The sequence below is a fragment of the Acanthopagrus latus genome, chromosome 23 (assembly GCF_904848185.1).
Source record: "Acanthopagrus latus isolate v.2019 chromosome 23, fAcaLat1.1, whole genome shotgun sequence".
NCBI lineage: Eukaryota > Metazoa > Chordata > Actinopteri > Spariformes > Sparidae > Acanthopagrus > Acanthopagrus latus.
In genome coordinates this window covers 20,709,856-20,725,693 of record NC_051061.1, presented here as the reverse complement: position 1 = coordinate 20,725,693, position 15,838 = coordinate 20,709,856, and the positions used below count along the sequence as shown (strand labels likewise).

Genomic DNA, 15,838 nt, shown 5'->3' with positions numbered 1-15,838 from the left:
TTGCTGCTTCAAATGTTGGTCCCCCCCCCCCCCGTGTGCACACATGGCAGTGATGGCCAAATTAAATTATTCATTTGATAGTGCAGAATGTAGTTTGTGTATGATTCCAATCATTATAATCCTTGATTTAAGTAATGCTGACGTTGGGATTTGTTTTGAACGTCTTTTCATAAATGCATGGTCAGCTTTGGGGGTTGGTTTTGAAAAGTCTTCCACAATCCATTAGTATTCAATTTCAGGACACTTGAGTTCACCCATAAATGACACTTATATGAGCGTTGTCGTTGTATACATATGTTCGTTAAATAATAAAGTACATCCTTAATACAGAAATAGAGGTTGCATTGATATCATTACCATGAAATGTTTACATGTGACCTTGTCCTTATAAATGTCAGAGCGCTGTACTTGTGGATTTTACATTGCTTTACTGTTTGAGTCATGTCAGATGAATGCAAAGACCTTAGTTTTGGAAATGTCCCAAAATGTTTCCAGTTTACCATTACAGGAGACTGGCACATCTCATATTCCTCTAATAAAAACAGGAATGTTTTGTGTAACTCCCTAAATGGACATGAAAATAGCTGGCAACTCCTTTGAGATCAGGACCAAAATAAATTGATAAACAGAATGAACTTCTCCAGTTACTGCATATGATACGTAGGAGGTGACATCTATTCAAGTACCATTATAAGTGCCCTAGACAATCTTAAGGGGTCATGTCTTTTATCGCCTACGGCATCTACACATATACACACGGAAACACTTAACCCCTAAGAGGGTGAACCGTTCAACTTTCTTCTTAATTTATGTTGAGTTCTTTTGAGTTGGCTCTTAGGACACATACTGATTTTAACAGGTGGTGTCCAAAATAAAAGTGTCCAAGTGACTGACACTAGTATTTTCCACCACTGATTACATTTATTTGCTGCTGTTGATTACATTATTTAAGTTTGATTTTTATTGATCTAAGAATGGATAGAAAGCAAGTTTCTGAAAGCACTGTATGTTTTGACATATGTGTGTGTCTGCTGTAAAAAATAAGACAACCTGGGTGACCAACAAATCTTAATATTGTTTGTGTAAAAAGGTGATCACTTATTTGGACCCATTTGTTGTATTTGTTGTTGCTTTAACATTATGGATTGTGCAATGAAATGAAATCTGCTGAAGACCTCATTCTCATCCAAGATGCGAAATGCCAGGTCAAAGTTTAGTTTTAGCATTTTACTTCAGCATAGTTTGTTTTTTTTTTTATTTTGGAATTACAACATATTTTTCCTTATAATAATTTGTCATGGGGGAATGTCCTTTAAGGCTGCTTTGTGGTCTGTGGTCTTAAGAGTGTCTCTAGGGAGATTCCTATCCTCTGCCAGTCATTTCTGAGATCCTTGAGTCACTGGCATGCTCAACTGTTTTCACCATCCTAGATTTTGACAGTTGTTATTGGCAGGTGGAAATGGACCCTGAAAGCCAGCTCCTGACAGGGATTGTCACATCTTTTGGGTTGTTCCCTTTTTCGGGTCATGCCTTTTTGTTTGAAGGGCGCTCCAGCCACCTTCCTGAGGCTGCTGAATCATGTTCTGCAGAGTGGCCTTGGAGACTGCTGCATAGTGTGCCTGGATGACATCACAGTCATCTATTTTAAAGACATCCCTGCCCCAAAGTTCAATTCCTGGGTTAGTATGGATGTAGAGCGTGGAGATCCGCCAAAGATGGAAATGCTCCATGATAACAGGTGCAAAGGAACCCATCCCTAACTTTTCAACAATTGTAGAGCCTCTCAACACTCCGAAAAGGAAAAGAACAGCGTGACCTCAACTCCTGTCCTCGCTCACCCCGATATGTATAACACATTTGTTGTCTACACTGATGTAAATTCTACAGATTTTGGAGCTGTCTTTGCACAAAGATCTGGCACAAGAGCAGGTCATTGATTATGGAAGCTGTTCTCTGTCCAGTGCAGAGCAAAATGACACTGAGGGTGAGTGTCTGGTAAGGGCTGGAGTTTAGATAAATGGAGACATTGTTTGGTGGGAAAAGTGGTCATCACTCTATTCTATATTGCCGTAGGTCTTAAACACCACGAGAGCTAGTTCAAGGCTTATTCATTGGGTGCTGTATCTAACGCAGGCCACATTTCTGGCCTCCCTGGCATTGTTATTTACCTTCTCTTGCATTTGACAGGATGAGGATATCTGGAAAGCTCAGAGGAATGATCCAGAAGTCTAGAAAAGTATATGAGGCACTGCTTATGGATGACGCATCATCTGGTGAAGCAGAATCTGGTTAACCAAACGTCCTGACCAAGGGGACCTACCTGTTGCAGTCCCATTGTGTATCTTTTTGAGTTTTGGGCTAAATTTCAAAACCCTCTAGACTGACTGCAGTGGATTCAGATCACTTGTACGCAGGGTCAGGAGACTGACTTCTAATTAATAAAGCACCAATCACAGAGTGAGGACATCCATTTGTAAAGGTTAAAGAGAGGTGGGGAATGGCACCCAGGTTGGACTCACTCTCATTCTGATTCTGTCCATGACACATGGCAGACTGCACATTTCAGTTTTTCACATTTTATGTCATTGGGTACTGAAGAGCTTGAAAGCACGTTTCAGTTTGATTATTTCCTAAATAATCATTTTTTGATTATCCCCTGAAGAGGCATTTGTTTATTGCAGAAGTAGTTGACGCTTGGAATTCGCTCTAGATATACATATTTTTATTTATATTATTATGTAGGGTGAAGCTGGTTTCTGAGCATTTTACTGCTAGTGCTGCCACAACCTCACCAGTGTTTCACACACCATGTCACCAATTGAAGAACCTGCTTTATAAAAAATGCCAAATGTTTTTAAAGCAAAACTTATTTTTTTTAAAACTCTAATAATTACTAAACATCCTGAAAATGTTATTCTTTTACCATTTTGAAAACAGTGTTTGCTTGTTGATCAGTACCCTGCTTCAAATTCTCTACTATACTGATTGCTCTACTTGGTTTTGCACTGATTTCTCTGGTCAACCAAATAAATTATTAAAGAAAGGAAGTGACAGGATTCAGGATAATGATGAAAGGTATCATCTTTATTGTATAGAAACCCCAACCATGGTCCATATTTTATGAACTCTGTTGAAGGTCTAAAGGATGATGACACTTATTCAGCAGAATCAGACTAAAAAAAAGAGGGATGAAAATCTATTATTATTATGTGGGTATCACTTAAAATGTTATATTGATTCACACTGTCATCAGTAAAAGTTCACAGCATGAAATTAATTTGATAACAAACATACCTTTCCAGCATCACGGCTCTTGACTCTCAGCTTGTTGACCTGGGACTCAGCGATGTCAGCGCGCTCCTGAGCTTCCTCAAACTCATGCTGAACCTTCCTGAGCCTGGACATGTGGGTGTTGGCCTGCTCCTCCTGTTAAGTGTTTAGAGGTATGTTGGTATAGTTACAAGACAGTTAATAGTGATGTTATTATTAAATCAGCTGTCAATGATGTGCCACATTATGTATTTGACTTACAGCCTCCTCAGCCTGTCTCTTGTAAGACTTCACTTTAAGCTGCAGCTTGTCCACCAGATCCTGAAGTCTGTTCACATTCTTCTTGTCCTCCTCAGTCTGTACAGATACAAGATTACACAGTATGTGAAGAAGACTAGAGAATGAATTAGAGTTTAGGGGAGTTTTTCAGTACAGCTTACCTGGTATGTCAGCTCCTTCACTCTCCTCTCATATTTGCGAACTCCTTTTACAGCATCAGCTCCACGTCTCTGCTCGGCCTCAACTTCACTCTCCAGCTCACGTACCTGTAATATGATGATAAAAATATGACTCTTCAACGCAAAGATTTTAGTTGAAACAATAGAAGGCATAATAAAAGTGATGTGCCTCCAAACACTATCTATTATTATTTTTTATATATAGTTCATACCCTGGCCTCCAGTTTCTGGAGCTGCTTCTTGCCACCCTTCATGGCGAGGTTCTCAGCCTCATCCAGACGGTGCTGGAGGTCCTTGACTGTGACCTCCAGGTTCTTCTTCATCCTCTCCAGGTGAGCACTGGTGTCCTGCTCCTTCTTCAGCTCCTCAGCCATCATGGCAGCCTGAGATGATAAAAAGTCTCTAATTGCAGTTTATTCAGAAAAAACTCACCATTAATTGAATACATACAAGCAGACCAGTTCTTGAAGGTGTTAACTCACATCAGTAATAGCCTTCTTGGCTTTCTCGTCAGCATTTCTTGATTCCTGAACAGCATCATCCACTTCACCTTGAACCTGGATGAGGTCAGCCTCCAGCTTCTTCTTGGTGTTCATAAGACTGGTATTCTGATCATTGTACATGAATAGACAGAGTTAAGTGGTATGTGTCTCACATCTTTTGATTGGATAAAATTCTTGCAAATTCATGAAAAACACACCTGAGAGTGAAGCAGTCCAACACGCTCACTAGCATCAACCAGCTCCTGTTCAGCCACTTTGCGTCCTCTCTCTGTCTGGTCCAGAGCGGCTCTCAGCTCCTCGATCTCAGCCACCATCAGGCCATTTCTGCGCTCCACCATGGCAACCTGCTCCTTCATGTCTTCCTGTCCTCTCACAGCATCATCAAGGTGCAGTTGGGCATCCTGACATTTCAAAGAGATAAATAATATGTAATTTTCCTTTGATCAAAAAAACAAAATGACATTTACTTATGAGACAAATCTTACCTTGAGTTGTCCCTGGACATTCCTCAGTTGTTTCTGAGACTCAGCAGCCTGCCTGTTGGCATGGCTCAGCTGAATCTCCATCTCATTCAGGTCTCCCTCCATCTTCTTCTTGACTCTCAGGGCATCATTCCTGCTCCTGACCTCAGAATCAAGAGTGCTCTGCATGGAGTCAATCACTCTCTGGCTGTTCCTCTTGATCTGCTCCATCTCCTCATCCTTCTCTGACAGCTTCCTGTCAACTTCACCTTTGATCTGGTTGAGCTCAAGCTGGACACGGAGAATCTTGGCCTCCTCATGTTCCAGTGTGCCCTTGAAAAGTCACAAACACAACAAAAGGTATTAAGTTATTTTTGGCACAAATAAACTGAAAATGAATACATGGTCAAATTTCAACCATGTATTTTATCATAGTAGTTCATTAATGTCATTAAGATTTTACCTCAGCTTCCTCCAGTGCTGTTTGAATTTCAGACTTCTCAGTCTCTACAGTCTTCTTGGCTTTCTCCAACTCATGGATACTCTTACCAGTCTCACCAATCTGTTCAGTCAGGTCTGAGATCTCCTCTGTAGAACAACCAAAGTCAAATGTAGTCAGAACTGTATGTACAGATTAAATTTGGAAAATGTGTCAGTGCTTTTACAACCAAATAATGCTCATAGACTACACTAGTAGAAATCTAGGAAGAACCCTTGCAATCACAATGACCATTACATTATATACAGTCAGATTGACATACGCTGCAGGTTCTTGTTCTCTCTCTTCATGGTCTCCAGATGATCCAGAGCCTCCTCATAAGAGTTCTTCATCTTGAACAGTTCAGTGCTGAGAGAACGAGCCTCCTTCTGAGCTCCCTCCAGCTCTGCCTGGCCCTCCTCATACTTCTGTTTCCATTCTGCAAGGACCTAGAATTGTATAGGTCAAAATATATTAATTTAATGACTATTCATTAATTAAGGTACTTGTTTCTCGCTACAAAACTAGTGTTGATTACAGGGGTGATACCAAAAAAAATCCTGAGCCTCAACTTTTTTCCATGCTGGGGGGGGGGTGATGACGTAACCCCAGACTTATTTGCATATATACTTTTGTCTGTTGCAGTGAGGGGGAGATTATTCTAAGCCATACAAAAGGTTGATAGAGAAATCTTTACCAACTAATCACGAATTCACTACAGGGACAAATATATTTGAAGTAAAAACAGTAAAGGGAGGGAGAAGATCAAACGAACTATGTACACTTTTACAAGATAGAGAAACATCCTAATCTGGAGAAAGGGTGAGAGAGAAGATCAAACGTGATCTTGACTCGGCAGCTTAAAGTTATCACTGGTAAAGTGCCAGTGGAACCGCGGAAGAGTAAGAAGTCAGAGAATGAACAGATAAAAACAGAGTAATCGGCAGCTATCCGGTCTCACATCCACAGAGGGATCGGCGGCGGTGTCCGCTCCTGCCTGCCCCAGACAGCCCCCACACACTGGCCTGCCGCCTGCGCACCCGCATGAGAGGGGACGGGAGAGACCCCGGAGCCGCTGCAGTGGAGCCGTGGACTGAAATGGCTCTGACCAGCATGTGAATTACAATGTAATATATTTCTCGCTAAATTTGTCGCTAGTCGCTTTTTAGAAATAAGGTCGCTGAGAAGGACTGAAAAGTCGCCAAATCTTGCGAGAAAGTCGTCAAGTTGGCAACACTGCCGACTGCTCTCTGGATCAACTTGTTTGACCAAAGCCCGCCCCCACCGTATTTCTGATTGGCTAGTAGACCTATCGTCAGTGTGATTGAGTGAAAGTTGCGCCTCTGTTAGATCCAGATAACTGTCTGTTAGATCTCTGGGCAAACCCGATTTTTTTTAATTTTTAATTTTTATTTTTCCGCAGTCACGCCGGTGCGCCGGAGATCCGGCACGGCGCCGTAATGCAATCAGCCGTGTTATAGCAGTTTAACCATTTACCTTATCAAAGTTCCTCTGCTTCTTGTCAAGGTTGGCAGCCAGAGCATTGGCTCTCTCAACGTCAATCATGAGGTCCTCCACCTCACCCTGCAGCCTCTGCTTGGTCTTCTCCAAGGAGGCGCACTTGGAGTTCACAGCCTCAATGGATTCCTCAGCATCCTGCAAGCGCTGGGCAAGCTTTTTCCTGTAGTGAAGAGGAATTATTTGATCTTAAGTGAACAAAGACAGCAACATTTTATTTATATATGAAAAAGTAGAAAGGATCATATACTTGGACTCCTCCAGCTCCTCAGTGCGCTGGATAGCATCAGTCTCATATTTGGTTCTCCATTGAGCCACCTCACTGTTGGCCTTGGACATTCCTCTCTGTAGCTCAGCTTTGGCCTCCTGCTCCTCCTCAAACTGCTCTCTGAGCAGATCACAGTCATGGCGGGCTGACTGAACTGCATGGGCCAGGGCATTCTTGGCCTGTTGAACACGACAACACATTAGTATCATACCTTTTTTTTTTTTTTTAGAGTTTAATCTTTTTGATGTAGCCATTTAGTTTTGATTTAGATATGATCTAGTAAATCTTACTACAGTATTATGGTACATATTATGAATGACTACATTTCAAAAAGAAAATACATGTAAACTTGTTCACCTTGACTTCCTCCTCAACGTGTCTCTTCAGCTCCTCAATCTGTTGAGTGAAGGCCTGTTTTCCTCTGGTCAGCTGGGAAACAAGAGCTTCCTTCTCTTCAAGCTGACGGGAGAACTCACCTGAATGACAATGTGTAAATCAATTTTTTTTATTTTTAAAATTCTCATTCATAACTTCCATGAATAGTTTTTATTCCAGGACACTCACCATTCTCTGTCTGCAGTCTTGCCTTCTGTCCATTAATGTCGTTCAGCTGGCGAACATTCTCATCATTTTTGGCTTTGAGCTCACTGAACTGGTCCTCAAGAGTTCTGCACATTTTTTCCAAGTTACCCTATAAACAACAAAACATGATGTATGTTAGAGTTCATGTTTCTAAGCATAACGAAAGGCAAATACCTCATCTTTAAACAAACGACTCACCTTAGCTTTAGCAACAGCCTCCATGTTGCTGGAGAGGTCATCAATCTCCATCTTGTACTCGCTCTTCTCCTTCTCCAGCTTCTGCTTGACACGCTGGAGGTTGTCGATCTGCTCTCCCAGCTCTGCAACACTGTCTGCCTGCTTCTTGCGGAGAGCTGATGCGGTTGCTTCATGCTGCAGGGTTGACTCTTCAAGATCCCGGCGCAACTTCTGGAACTCAGCTTCACGCTTCTTGCTCATCTCAATCTGAGCAGCTGTTGCTCCACCAGCCTCCTCGAGCCTCTCACTGATCTCCTCAAGCTCCCTGGAGAGGTCAGCCCTCTGCTTCTCAACCTTAGCCCGAGCAGCCCTCTCTGCCTCAATCTCTTCCTCCAGCTCCTCAATACGAGCCTAGATTTGATGAAAGAAGGTTTATTGATTTGAATATAATGTGTTTTTTTGATATATTGAGTTTGATTTGGATGCATATAACATTGTATACTATTCACCTGGAGCTCCTTGATCTTCTTCTGAAGCTGAGCACCGAGAGACTGTTCATCCTCAATCTTGCTGAGGAGCTGGCTGGTTTCAAAGTCTTTCCTTGATGTGATACAAATAAAAGCTTTCACTGTCACAGTTTGTACTGTTGTTGGAATGTAATGAGATGCTGAGAAAAAGATTAGTAACCTAAATCAAAAAAACTTACTTCTTGATTTTCTCATCAGATTGCTGTTTGTCATTCTCCAGATCCATTATGGATTCCTGGGCTAGTTTCAGATCTCCTTCAAGCTTCCTCTTGGCTCTCTCAAGGTCCATGCGGAGCTTCTTCTCTTGCTCCAGTGACCCCTCGAGCTATCACATGACAGTACATGATTTACTTTATACATTATTTTGAATATGTATCATTAAAGCAATTAAAGAAGTAGCTTGAGCTTAACTTGACAGTAGAAACACACAATTGAAACAATTGTTTTCTCACATCGTCCACTTGCTGTTCCAGCTTTGTCTTGGCTTTGGTCAGAGTGTTGACTTTGTCTTCCTCTGCCTGGAGATCATCAAGTGTTTGCTGGTGGCTCTCTTGGAGGGCTTTCTTCTCCTTGGTTAACTTGGCAATAGCCTCATCTTGAGATGCCATCTCCTCTGTCAGGTTTTTCACCTGAAATGATGTGACAGGCACATTATTTCCATCACACATGTGCATTTCTGCATTTAAATGAACGGGGGTTCCAGATAATCCAAACCTTGTTTTCTGTGGCATGTTTCTCCTTCTCCACTTTAGCCAAAGTGAGCTCCAAGTCATCAATGTCTTTCTTCAGCTCAGAGCATTCATCCTCCAGCTTCCTCTTCTTGGCAGTCAGCTCAGCATTGATTTCCTCTTCATCCTCCAGTCTCTCGGTTGTCTCTTTGAGTTTGGCCTCGAGTTGGATCTTGCTCTTAATGAGCCCTTCACATCTTTCCTCAGCGTCAGAGAGGTTATCGACTTCCTATTGTACACAATGAACATCGGATACATGTAGAAGTTTGAAAAGATTCATATATTCTCTGGTATAGTGTACATGTAATAGAATTATACTTCCTTTGTTCTTTTACTCACTGAAGCCACTTGGAGTTGCAGGTCATTCTTCTCCTGTACCAGGGAAACCATCTTCTCCTCCAGTTCCTTCTTCTTGGCCAGGGCAGTAGCCAGGTCTGTTTTCATCTTATCATAGTTCTCCTTCATCTGCTGCAGCTCCTTTTCAGTCTCAGCACTCTTCAGGAGAGGCTTGACCTTGAAGTAGAGATTCATCCATGGCCAGTTCTTAACATTCATGAATGAACGGATGTTGTACTGAATTGAGTAGATGGCTTCCCTGGAAAATTAGATAGACATAGAAAGTGTCACTTCTTCTGAAACATTATTTTACAGAGCTTCTAAGTCTAACAATTTAAAAATATATATATCAACTACATAATTGGAAAAGACAGTTTATGGTACAGTAAAATAATCCTACCTCCTCTCCATCATCTTAACAAACTCCTTCCTCATGACATATCCTCTGCAGAGAGCCTGAGTCATGGTCACCAGTGAAGCCAGTTTCTCATCTCTCATCTCCTCCAGGGTACCCAGCAGACCAGCTTTGAAGAATACCTATGTTGTCAAGTGGGGCAAAATAGTAGTCAGTGCATTTGGATATGATAGGACAACCACACAAGTAAATGTGTTAGTCCTGTTGTTGAGGATGAACCTTTGTGTGTCCAAACTTGTACTGAGTGTGGTCCACATCAATGGAGCCCAGCAGCTTTTCTGAAGCTTTCTTGTTGTCAATGAACTGTCCCTCAGGGATGACACTGGCATTCAATACTTTGTATCTACAAGAGAAAATGTTTTTGTTCCTTTTTTCTTCCTTCTTTTTTTCTTGGTGTTAACCATAATGATACCTCTACGGAAATCAACTTGACTTGCTTATATTGAAAACTACAGTCACCTCTGCTTGAAGTCACCGTAGAGGATTCTGCTTGGGAAGCCCTTTCTGCAGATTCTGATGCCCTCCAGCACACCATTACACCTCAGCTGGTGGATGACCAAGAAGTTCTCCATAAGACCTGCACATTGCAAACTCACTGTATCAAAACATTTCTTTACATGACCATGGCACATACATTGCACAAATCTGGGTTATGTGCTTCTTACCTGGGGTCTTTGTTTCATTGGGAATCAGACAGCGGACAAAGTGAGGGTGGGTGCTCCTCAAGTTGGTCATCAGCTTGCCCAAGTTCTCCTGTGGATGAGCATCACAAAATTATAGCTCATCAACATTTTAATATGAGATTGTTAAAAGTTATCCAAAATACAAAACAATACATACCCTGAAAAGAGCAGACACAGTCTGGAAGGAACCACCCTTCTTCTTGCCTCCCTTCTTGCCGCCACCACCAGCAGCCTCTATTTTGCAAAACATGACATTTTTATTAATGGTGCCAAATAGTAATAATAATTATACACTGCAGTAAGTTGTTTAAGTTTTGTTCCATGTTGAATGTGTATTTTTCAATTCAGTTTCAACCAGCAGCCTCTGTTTTGCAAAATACTGAATGTTATTACTGGCATTGGATTCCACAGCAGTAACCTTTTGTCTCTGGAATGTTGATTTCAGTTTTAAAAATGTACCTTAAGGAATATATTACCACAGAGAAGTTACCAGTTTCTTAAGGTGGTCCAACTCAATTGAAACAGACACTGATTTTTCACTACAAAGTCACTGCACTGCCTGCAACTTTCCAAATTACACTTTTCAGTATGCAGCTAATTGCTATGAAAAGAGATGGCAACAATGCTCTCTATCTGACACAGTAGAAAATAGAAGGATAACACATCTGTACAGGGGACAGAGTTTCTAAACACTCTTCTCACTTTTCTGTCTTACCATCAGCTCCAGGCATGGCTGCATATAGTAACGCCAGCAGTTTATTGGACGATTTCTGGTAGAGCTGAACAACTGACTCGTTCAGGGGGTCCTTGTTCTTGTCCAGCCAGCCATTGATATTGTATTCAACTGTGCCAGCATAGTGAACCAGGGCGAAGTGAGCTTCAGCCTTGCCCTTTCCAGGCTTTGGCTTCTCAAAGGCCTTGGTTTTGCCAAGATGCTGATCATGCAGCTTGTTCTTGAAAGTTGTGTCAGAGGCCTTGGGGAACATGCACTCCTCTTCAAGGATGGAGAAGATGCCCATTGGCTGAGAAGAATTTACATTTCATGGTAAGAAAAAAAAATACCTGAGAAAGCAAATTTGTACTTGAACTTAAATCCGACTTATTTAAAAAAAGTGATATGTTACCTTCTCGATAAGCTCAATGCAGGCAGCCAAGTCCATACCAAAGTCAATGAACTCCCAAACAATACCCTCCTTCTTGTACTCCTCTTGCTCCAGGACAAACATTGTGTGGTTGAAGAACTGTTGCAGTTTTTCATTGGTGAAGTTGATGCAGAGCTGCTCCAAGCTGTTGAACTGTAGTTATACAAAAGCATTGAGTTTTATGCTAAAATACATTTGAACTCGTGAATTTTTCAGAAGGGTTGATTTTCTAAAACTTACATCAAAGATCTCAAATCCAGCGATATCCAACACTCCAATGAAGAACTGTCTTGCCTGCTTTGTGTCCAGCATCTCATTGATACGGATGACCATCCACAAGAACATTTTCTCATAGATGGATTTGCACAGAGCGCTGACAGAATTGTTGACCTAAATATATGAATTTCAGTGTGGGGATTTATGAGGGTGAGTTTTCTATTTGAAAATGTAAACATTTCCCTTTCCAAACACCCAAATTCTGTCTTTTTACCTGTGGGACGGTCTGACCTTTGGTCACCATCTCATTGCCGACCTTGACTCTTGGGTAGCACAGAGCTTTCAGCATATCAGCTGAGTTCAGGCCCAGGAGGTAGGCGATTTTATCAGCCTCTGATTGAGAGAAAAAAAAAAAGGTAAAAGAACAAATTAATGAAAGAATACTTTGTTTTCATGTTTGGTCATTAACATGACCCATCCCTCATGGAATTATAAATGTACACCGACTTGTGTAGTATCTTACACACCAGGAATCTTGCATGATAAGAGTGTATTATTTCAGAAATTACCCTCATTGCCATCTGGTTCAGCCTGCTCCTCACGCTGCTTCTGCTTGAATTTCATGCCACCATGATGAACCACAGCTCCAGTCAGCTTGTAGATGCCCATTTTTTCTTCAGCGTTGAAGCCCAAGATGTCAATAGCAGTCTGCAGTGTAGATTAAGCAAAGTTACTGGTATGTTAAACATTTTCTCCTGTATACTATCTCTTTAAATTGTTGTTTTACATCTGTTGCAATGAACTCCTCCACATCATCGATGCTTTTCACAGTGATTTCACCCTGACTGATCATTGGGTAGTCATAGGGGTTGGTGGTGATCAGAAGAGCCTCTAGATGAGGACAGGAGAATTACATAATATTGTTTGATATTTTTTTCTGATATTGTTTAAAGTCTTATTTAAAATTGGGGTAGTAACATACCCAGGAGCTCAGGCTTGTGACCAGTCATCAGCTGGTAGAAGATATGGTAGCTCCTCTCAGCAGACAACTGGAAGGTGACACGAGACTTCTCCAGCAGATCTAAGAAGAAGACATTTAAATTGCTAATTATCAGAGCCATCATAATTTAAATTGGTATTGACTAATATGATGGTTGAAACTCACATGTTTCAATATCAGCTGAAGCCAGCTTGCCAGTAGTGCCAAAGTGGATCCTGATAAATTTACCCTAGACAGCCAGAACATTAATATCATAATTTTTTTCTTTTGAATGTAGGAACGAAAAAAGTCTCAAGATATTTTCTCCAGTACTTACAAAACGAGAGGAGTTGTCATTCCTCACAGTCTTGGCATTACCATAGGCCTCCAACAGAGGGTTGGCTGCAACAATCTGGTCCTCAAGAGAGCCCTGCAACAGAAGATTTTAATAATATGAGCTATACAGTGAAATTAACGTTCCTCTGACAAACACTTTCATTTGACAAAACCAATTTCACCTTAATTTTGCTCGTTTGCTGTTGTGCGTCAGCCTTCTTAGCTCCAATAGCTGCAATTGTTGCAAAGTACTGGATGACACGCTTAGTGTTGACAGTCTTTCCAGCACCGGATTCTCCACTGGGGTACATGAGACATATTATTAAGATCTTGCTTCATTATCATCAAATTAATAAAGTTATAGGAAGATTGTGTGTTTCATACTCACGTAATCAGGACAGACTGGTTCTCACGATCTGAGACACAAACATAAATCCTTGACATGAGTTTCTTTCACTAAATATCAATGGAAGATATTACCTTTGTGTGTTTAGAGTCCAGTACCAATATTTTTATCTTACCAGTGAGCATGAACTGATAGCCATTGTCAGAGATGGAGAAGATGTGGGGTGGAGCCTCAATCCTCTTCTTGCCTCTGTATGCTTGTACACATGTAGTATCATACACAGGAAGCCACTTATAGGGATTCACCACAACGCAAAACAACCCAGAGTAGGTCTGAAAGAGTAAAAAGAATAAACATAGTGTGATTTTGTTCAAATTTTGTTTGATTTCCATGTTGATACACATACTCTGTATATATTTACATATTATTATTTTATTACATTAAATTAGCGTAGTGTAGAAACTCACGTAGATCATCCATGATGCATAACGCTCTTTGAGGTTATACAACACGCAAGGCTCATTGAGGTGGGTCATCATGGCCATGTCCTCAATTTTGTCATACTTGGGAGGGTTCCTGGGGTGGATGTCCTCCTCTTTTACTGTGATCGTCTGAATACCAAATACAATATAATGTATTTAGCTAAGAAATAATTTCAAACAGAAAAGTTCATCACATGGATCACATTGTTGTTCACAGTGTCAGTGTGAGCCTAAAATACAATGAGAAACAAATAGTTAACTGAATGTTTTACTAAGATATTGTTTTGAATAAATGTAAATCCAATCCTTGTATATACAAGGTGTCTTAGAAATTGGAAATTGATTGAGTAGTTTTATTGAAAAAAGATAAAATAGTAAATCACTTACCTTTCCACAGTCGGTTTCCACCGTGGCTTTTCCACCCTCTTTCTTCACAAGTTTACCCTTGAGGTACATCTCCGCTGGCTCAGCCACAAAATAGGCGGTTTTGGCATCAAAAGGAGCAGTTTGTGCCTCAATCCTCTCCCTCTCTGGCTTCCGGAGGTAGACCGCCGCCGGGCCATACTGCTCCATCTCTGCGTCTGTGCTCATGGTGGCACTTCAGTGGAGACTGAAAAGATGAAGTCCACAATAGTGTTAACATATCAGCATGATATAGCTGTGGTCTTCTACCCAGCTGATTATGGAGAATCAAAGTTTTTCATGGTGAAATCTTTTACCTCAGCTAGTTCCAAAAACAACTGAGCGCTGGCGTCTCTGGTGGAGTTGGGAGATCCTCTAAACACATGATTAGACATGAGTATAATAACTTGTTTCAGATTGTTTTTCTAATTTCAAGTGTTTTCTTTGGAAATTTTGCTAATTAGAAAACAGATGAGGGTACGGATGGCAGAATGTTTATAGACTGATACAATATATTCAAACTGCAATGAATTGAATCATTAAAGTTAATGTCAGTCATTAAACCACTAAAATACTCTTCCATCCTCTCAACTGCCCTCACTAACAGAGAAATATTATTGCTCTTAATGATTTGTCAGTACGTATGTGATGAAATGTAGTGTGTATTAGATGCAAGTACAAATTAAAACATTATGTTTTGTGTTTTTTTTTTCTTTTGCAGGGACCTAGTTCTTAAATGTGATAGGAGTATGAAGAAAATTGTTTTGGAATAATGTCTAAACAAGACTACCACCCAGGCAACTCTACCAATTATTGACAATAAGCAAAAGTAATTAGGAACACATCAACTTCACTGACTAATGAAGAACAGTAAAAACTGAGGTCAAAGTGAAAACACTCACCTGTGATGGAGCTTCAGTTAATGCAGTAGCTCAGAGCTGCCTCTTTTATAGAGGGTGAGATTGCCTGGTCAGCAGCAGTCTCTTGCTTGGTTTGGTCATGGCCTCATTTCATCATGTTGCTTATTTCTGGCAGTGATGTTTTGCATATTTCTTTGTAACTACAGCTTTAGAATTACAGTGGTGATGTTATACAAATTGATTTGATTTGATTTGATTTGATTTGATTTGATTTGATTTGATTTGATTGTAACATTGAATGTAATGTGGACAATGTGTCTGTTTGAATTTAAATCATGATTAAATGCTTTCATAAGGCATGTTACCAATGACCCAAGTCTCCCTTCAGTTCCTCAAAATAGGAATTGCAGCACAGAGCAAAGAATTGCTGAATTTGTACTTGTAAAAGTTGCTATGTGAGAACAATATTCCAGTCAAAACAAAATAAGGCTTATGGAAGCATAATTGTGAAATTATTTAAAGAGAAAGAAGCAGGTGCTTATGTATTTTTGTTGTAAGGTTTCTTGTGTGTTACAGACTCGCTGCTTCAAATGTTGGTTCACTTACCCCTATATGTGCAGACATGGCAGTGATGGCCAACTTTAATTATTCATTTCATAGTGCAGACTGTG

General features: G+C 40.7%; 1 protein-coding gene across 3 annotated transcripts; it reads right to left on the bottom strand.

Annotated features, from left to right (window-relative positions):
• Positions 1-3,063: 3,063 nt before the first annotated feature.
• LOC119013851 (myosin heavy chain, fast skeletal muscle-like) lies at positions 3,064-14,659 on the bottom strand. Of its 3 annotated transcripts, XM_037088735.1 has the most exons (39): positions 14,293-14,512; positions 13,891-14,034; positions 13,599-13,755; positions 13,466-13,493; positions 13,260-13,377; positions 13,079-13,171; positions 12,928-12,991; positions 12,745-12,843; positions 12,550-12,653; positions 12,332-12,470; positions 12,037-12,155; positions 11,787-11,936; positions 11,529-11,699; positions 11,120-11,426; positions 10,562-10,638; positions 10,387-10,474; positions 10,181-10,298; positions 9,941-10,064; positions 9,707-9,843; positions 9,310-9,565; positions 8,957-9,199; positions 8,695-8,871; positions 8,422-8,567; positions 8,225-8,315; positions 7,737-8,126; positions 7,521-7,647; positions 7,314-7,432; positions 6,939-7,135; positions 6,668-6,851; positions 5,454-5,619; positions 5,156-5,280; positions 4,717-5,025; positions 4,429-4,632; positions 4,211-4,336; positions 3,941-4,111; positions 3,711-3,815; positions 3,532-3,627; positions 3,295-3,426; positions 3,064-3,173 (listed from the first exon to the last, which is right to left on the bottom strand). In XM_037088735.1, the coding sequence occupies exons 1-39, from the start codon at positions 14,494-14,496 to the stop codon at positions 3,156-3,158; spliced, it is 5,823 nt and encodes a 1,940-aa protein (XP_036944630.1). In that variant the 5' UTR covers positions 14,497-14,512; the 3' UTR covers positions 3,064-3,155. The 3 variants fall into 3 exon arrangements, with proteins under 3 accessions (XP_036944630.1, XP_036944629.1, XP_036944631.1); XM_037088734.1 differs by lacking the exon at positions 3,064-3,173 and having other exon boundaries at positions 3,274-3,426; positions 14,293-14,513; XM_037088736.1 differs by lacking the exons at positions 3,064-3,173; positions 3,295-3,426; positions 3,532-3,627; positions 3,711-3,815; positions 3,941-4,111 and adding an exon at positions 14,625-14,659 and having other exon boundaries at positions 4,202-4,336; positions 14,293-14,515.
• Positions 14,660-15,838: the final 1,179 nt, after the last annotated feature.

What these genes read in the sequence shown, in the direction of transcription:
- LOC119013851 (XM_037088734.1), bottom strand. Translation starts at nt 14,496, where the DNA reads ATGAGCACAGACGCAGAGATGGAGCAGTATGGCCCGGCGGCGGTCTAC. An exon ending in GAGGAGCTGGAGGAGTCCAA is followed by an intron (nt 6,852 to 6,938) that starts GTATATGATCCT and finishes TCTTCACTACAG; the next exon opens with GAAAAAGCTTGCCCAGCGCT. An exon ending in CCAAGAAGGCTATTACTGAT is followed by an intron (nt 4,112 to 4,210) that starts GTGAGTTAACAC and finishes TTATCATCTCAG; the next exon opens with GCTGCCATGATGGCTGAGGA.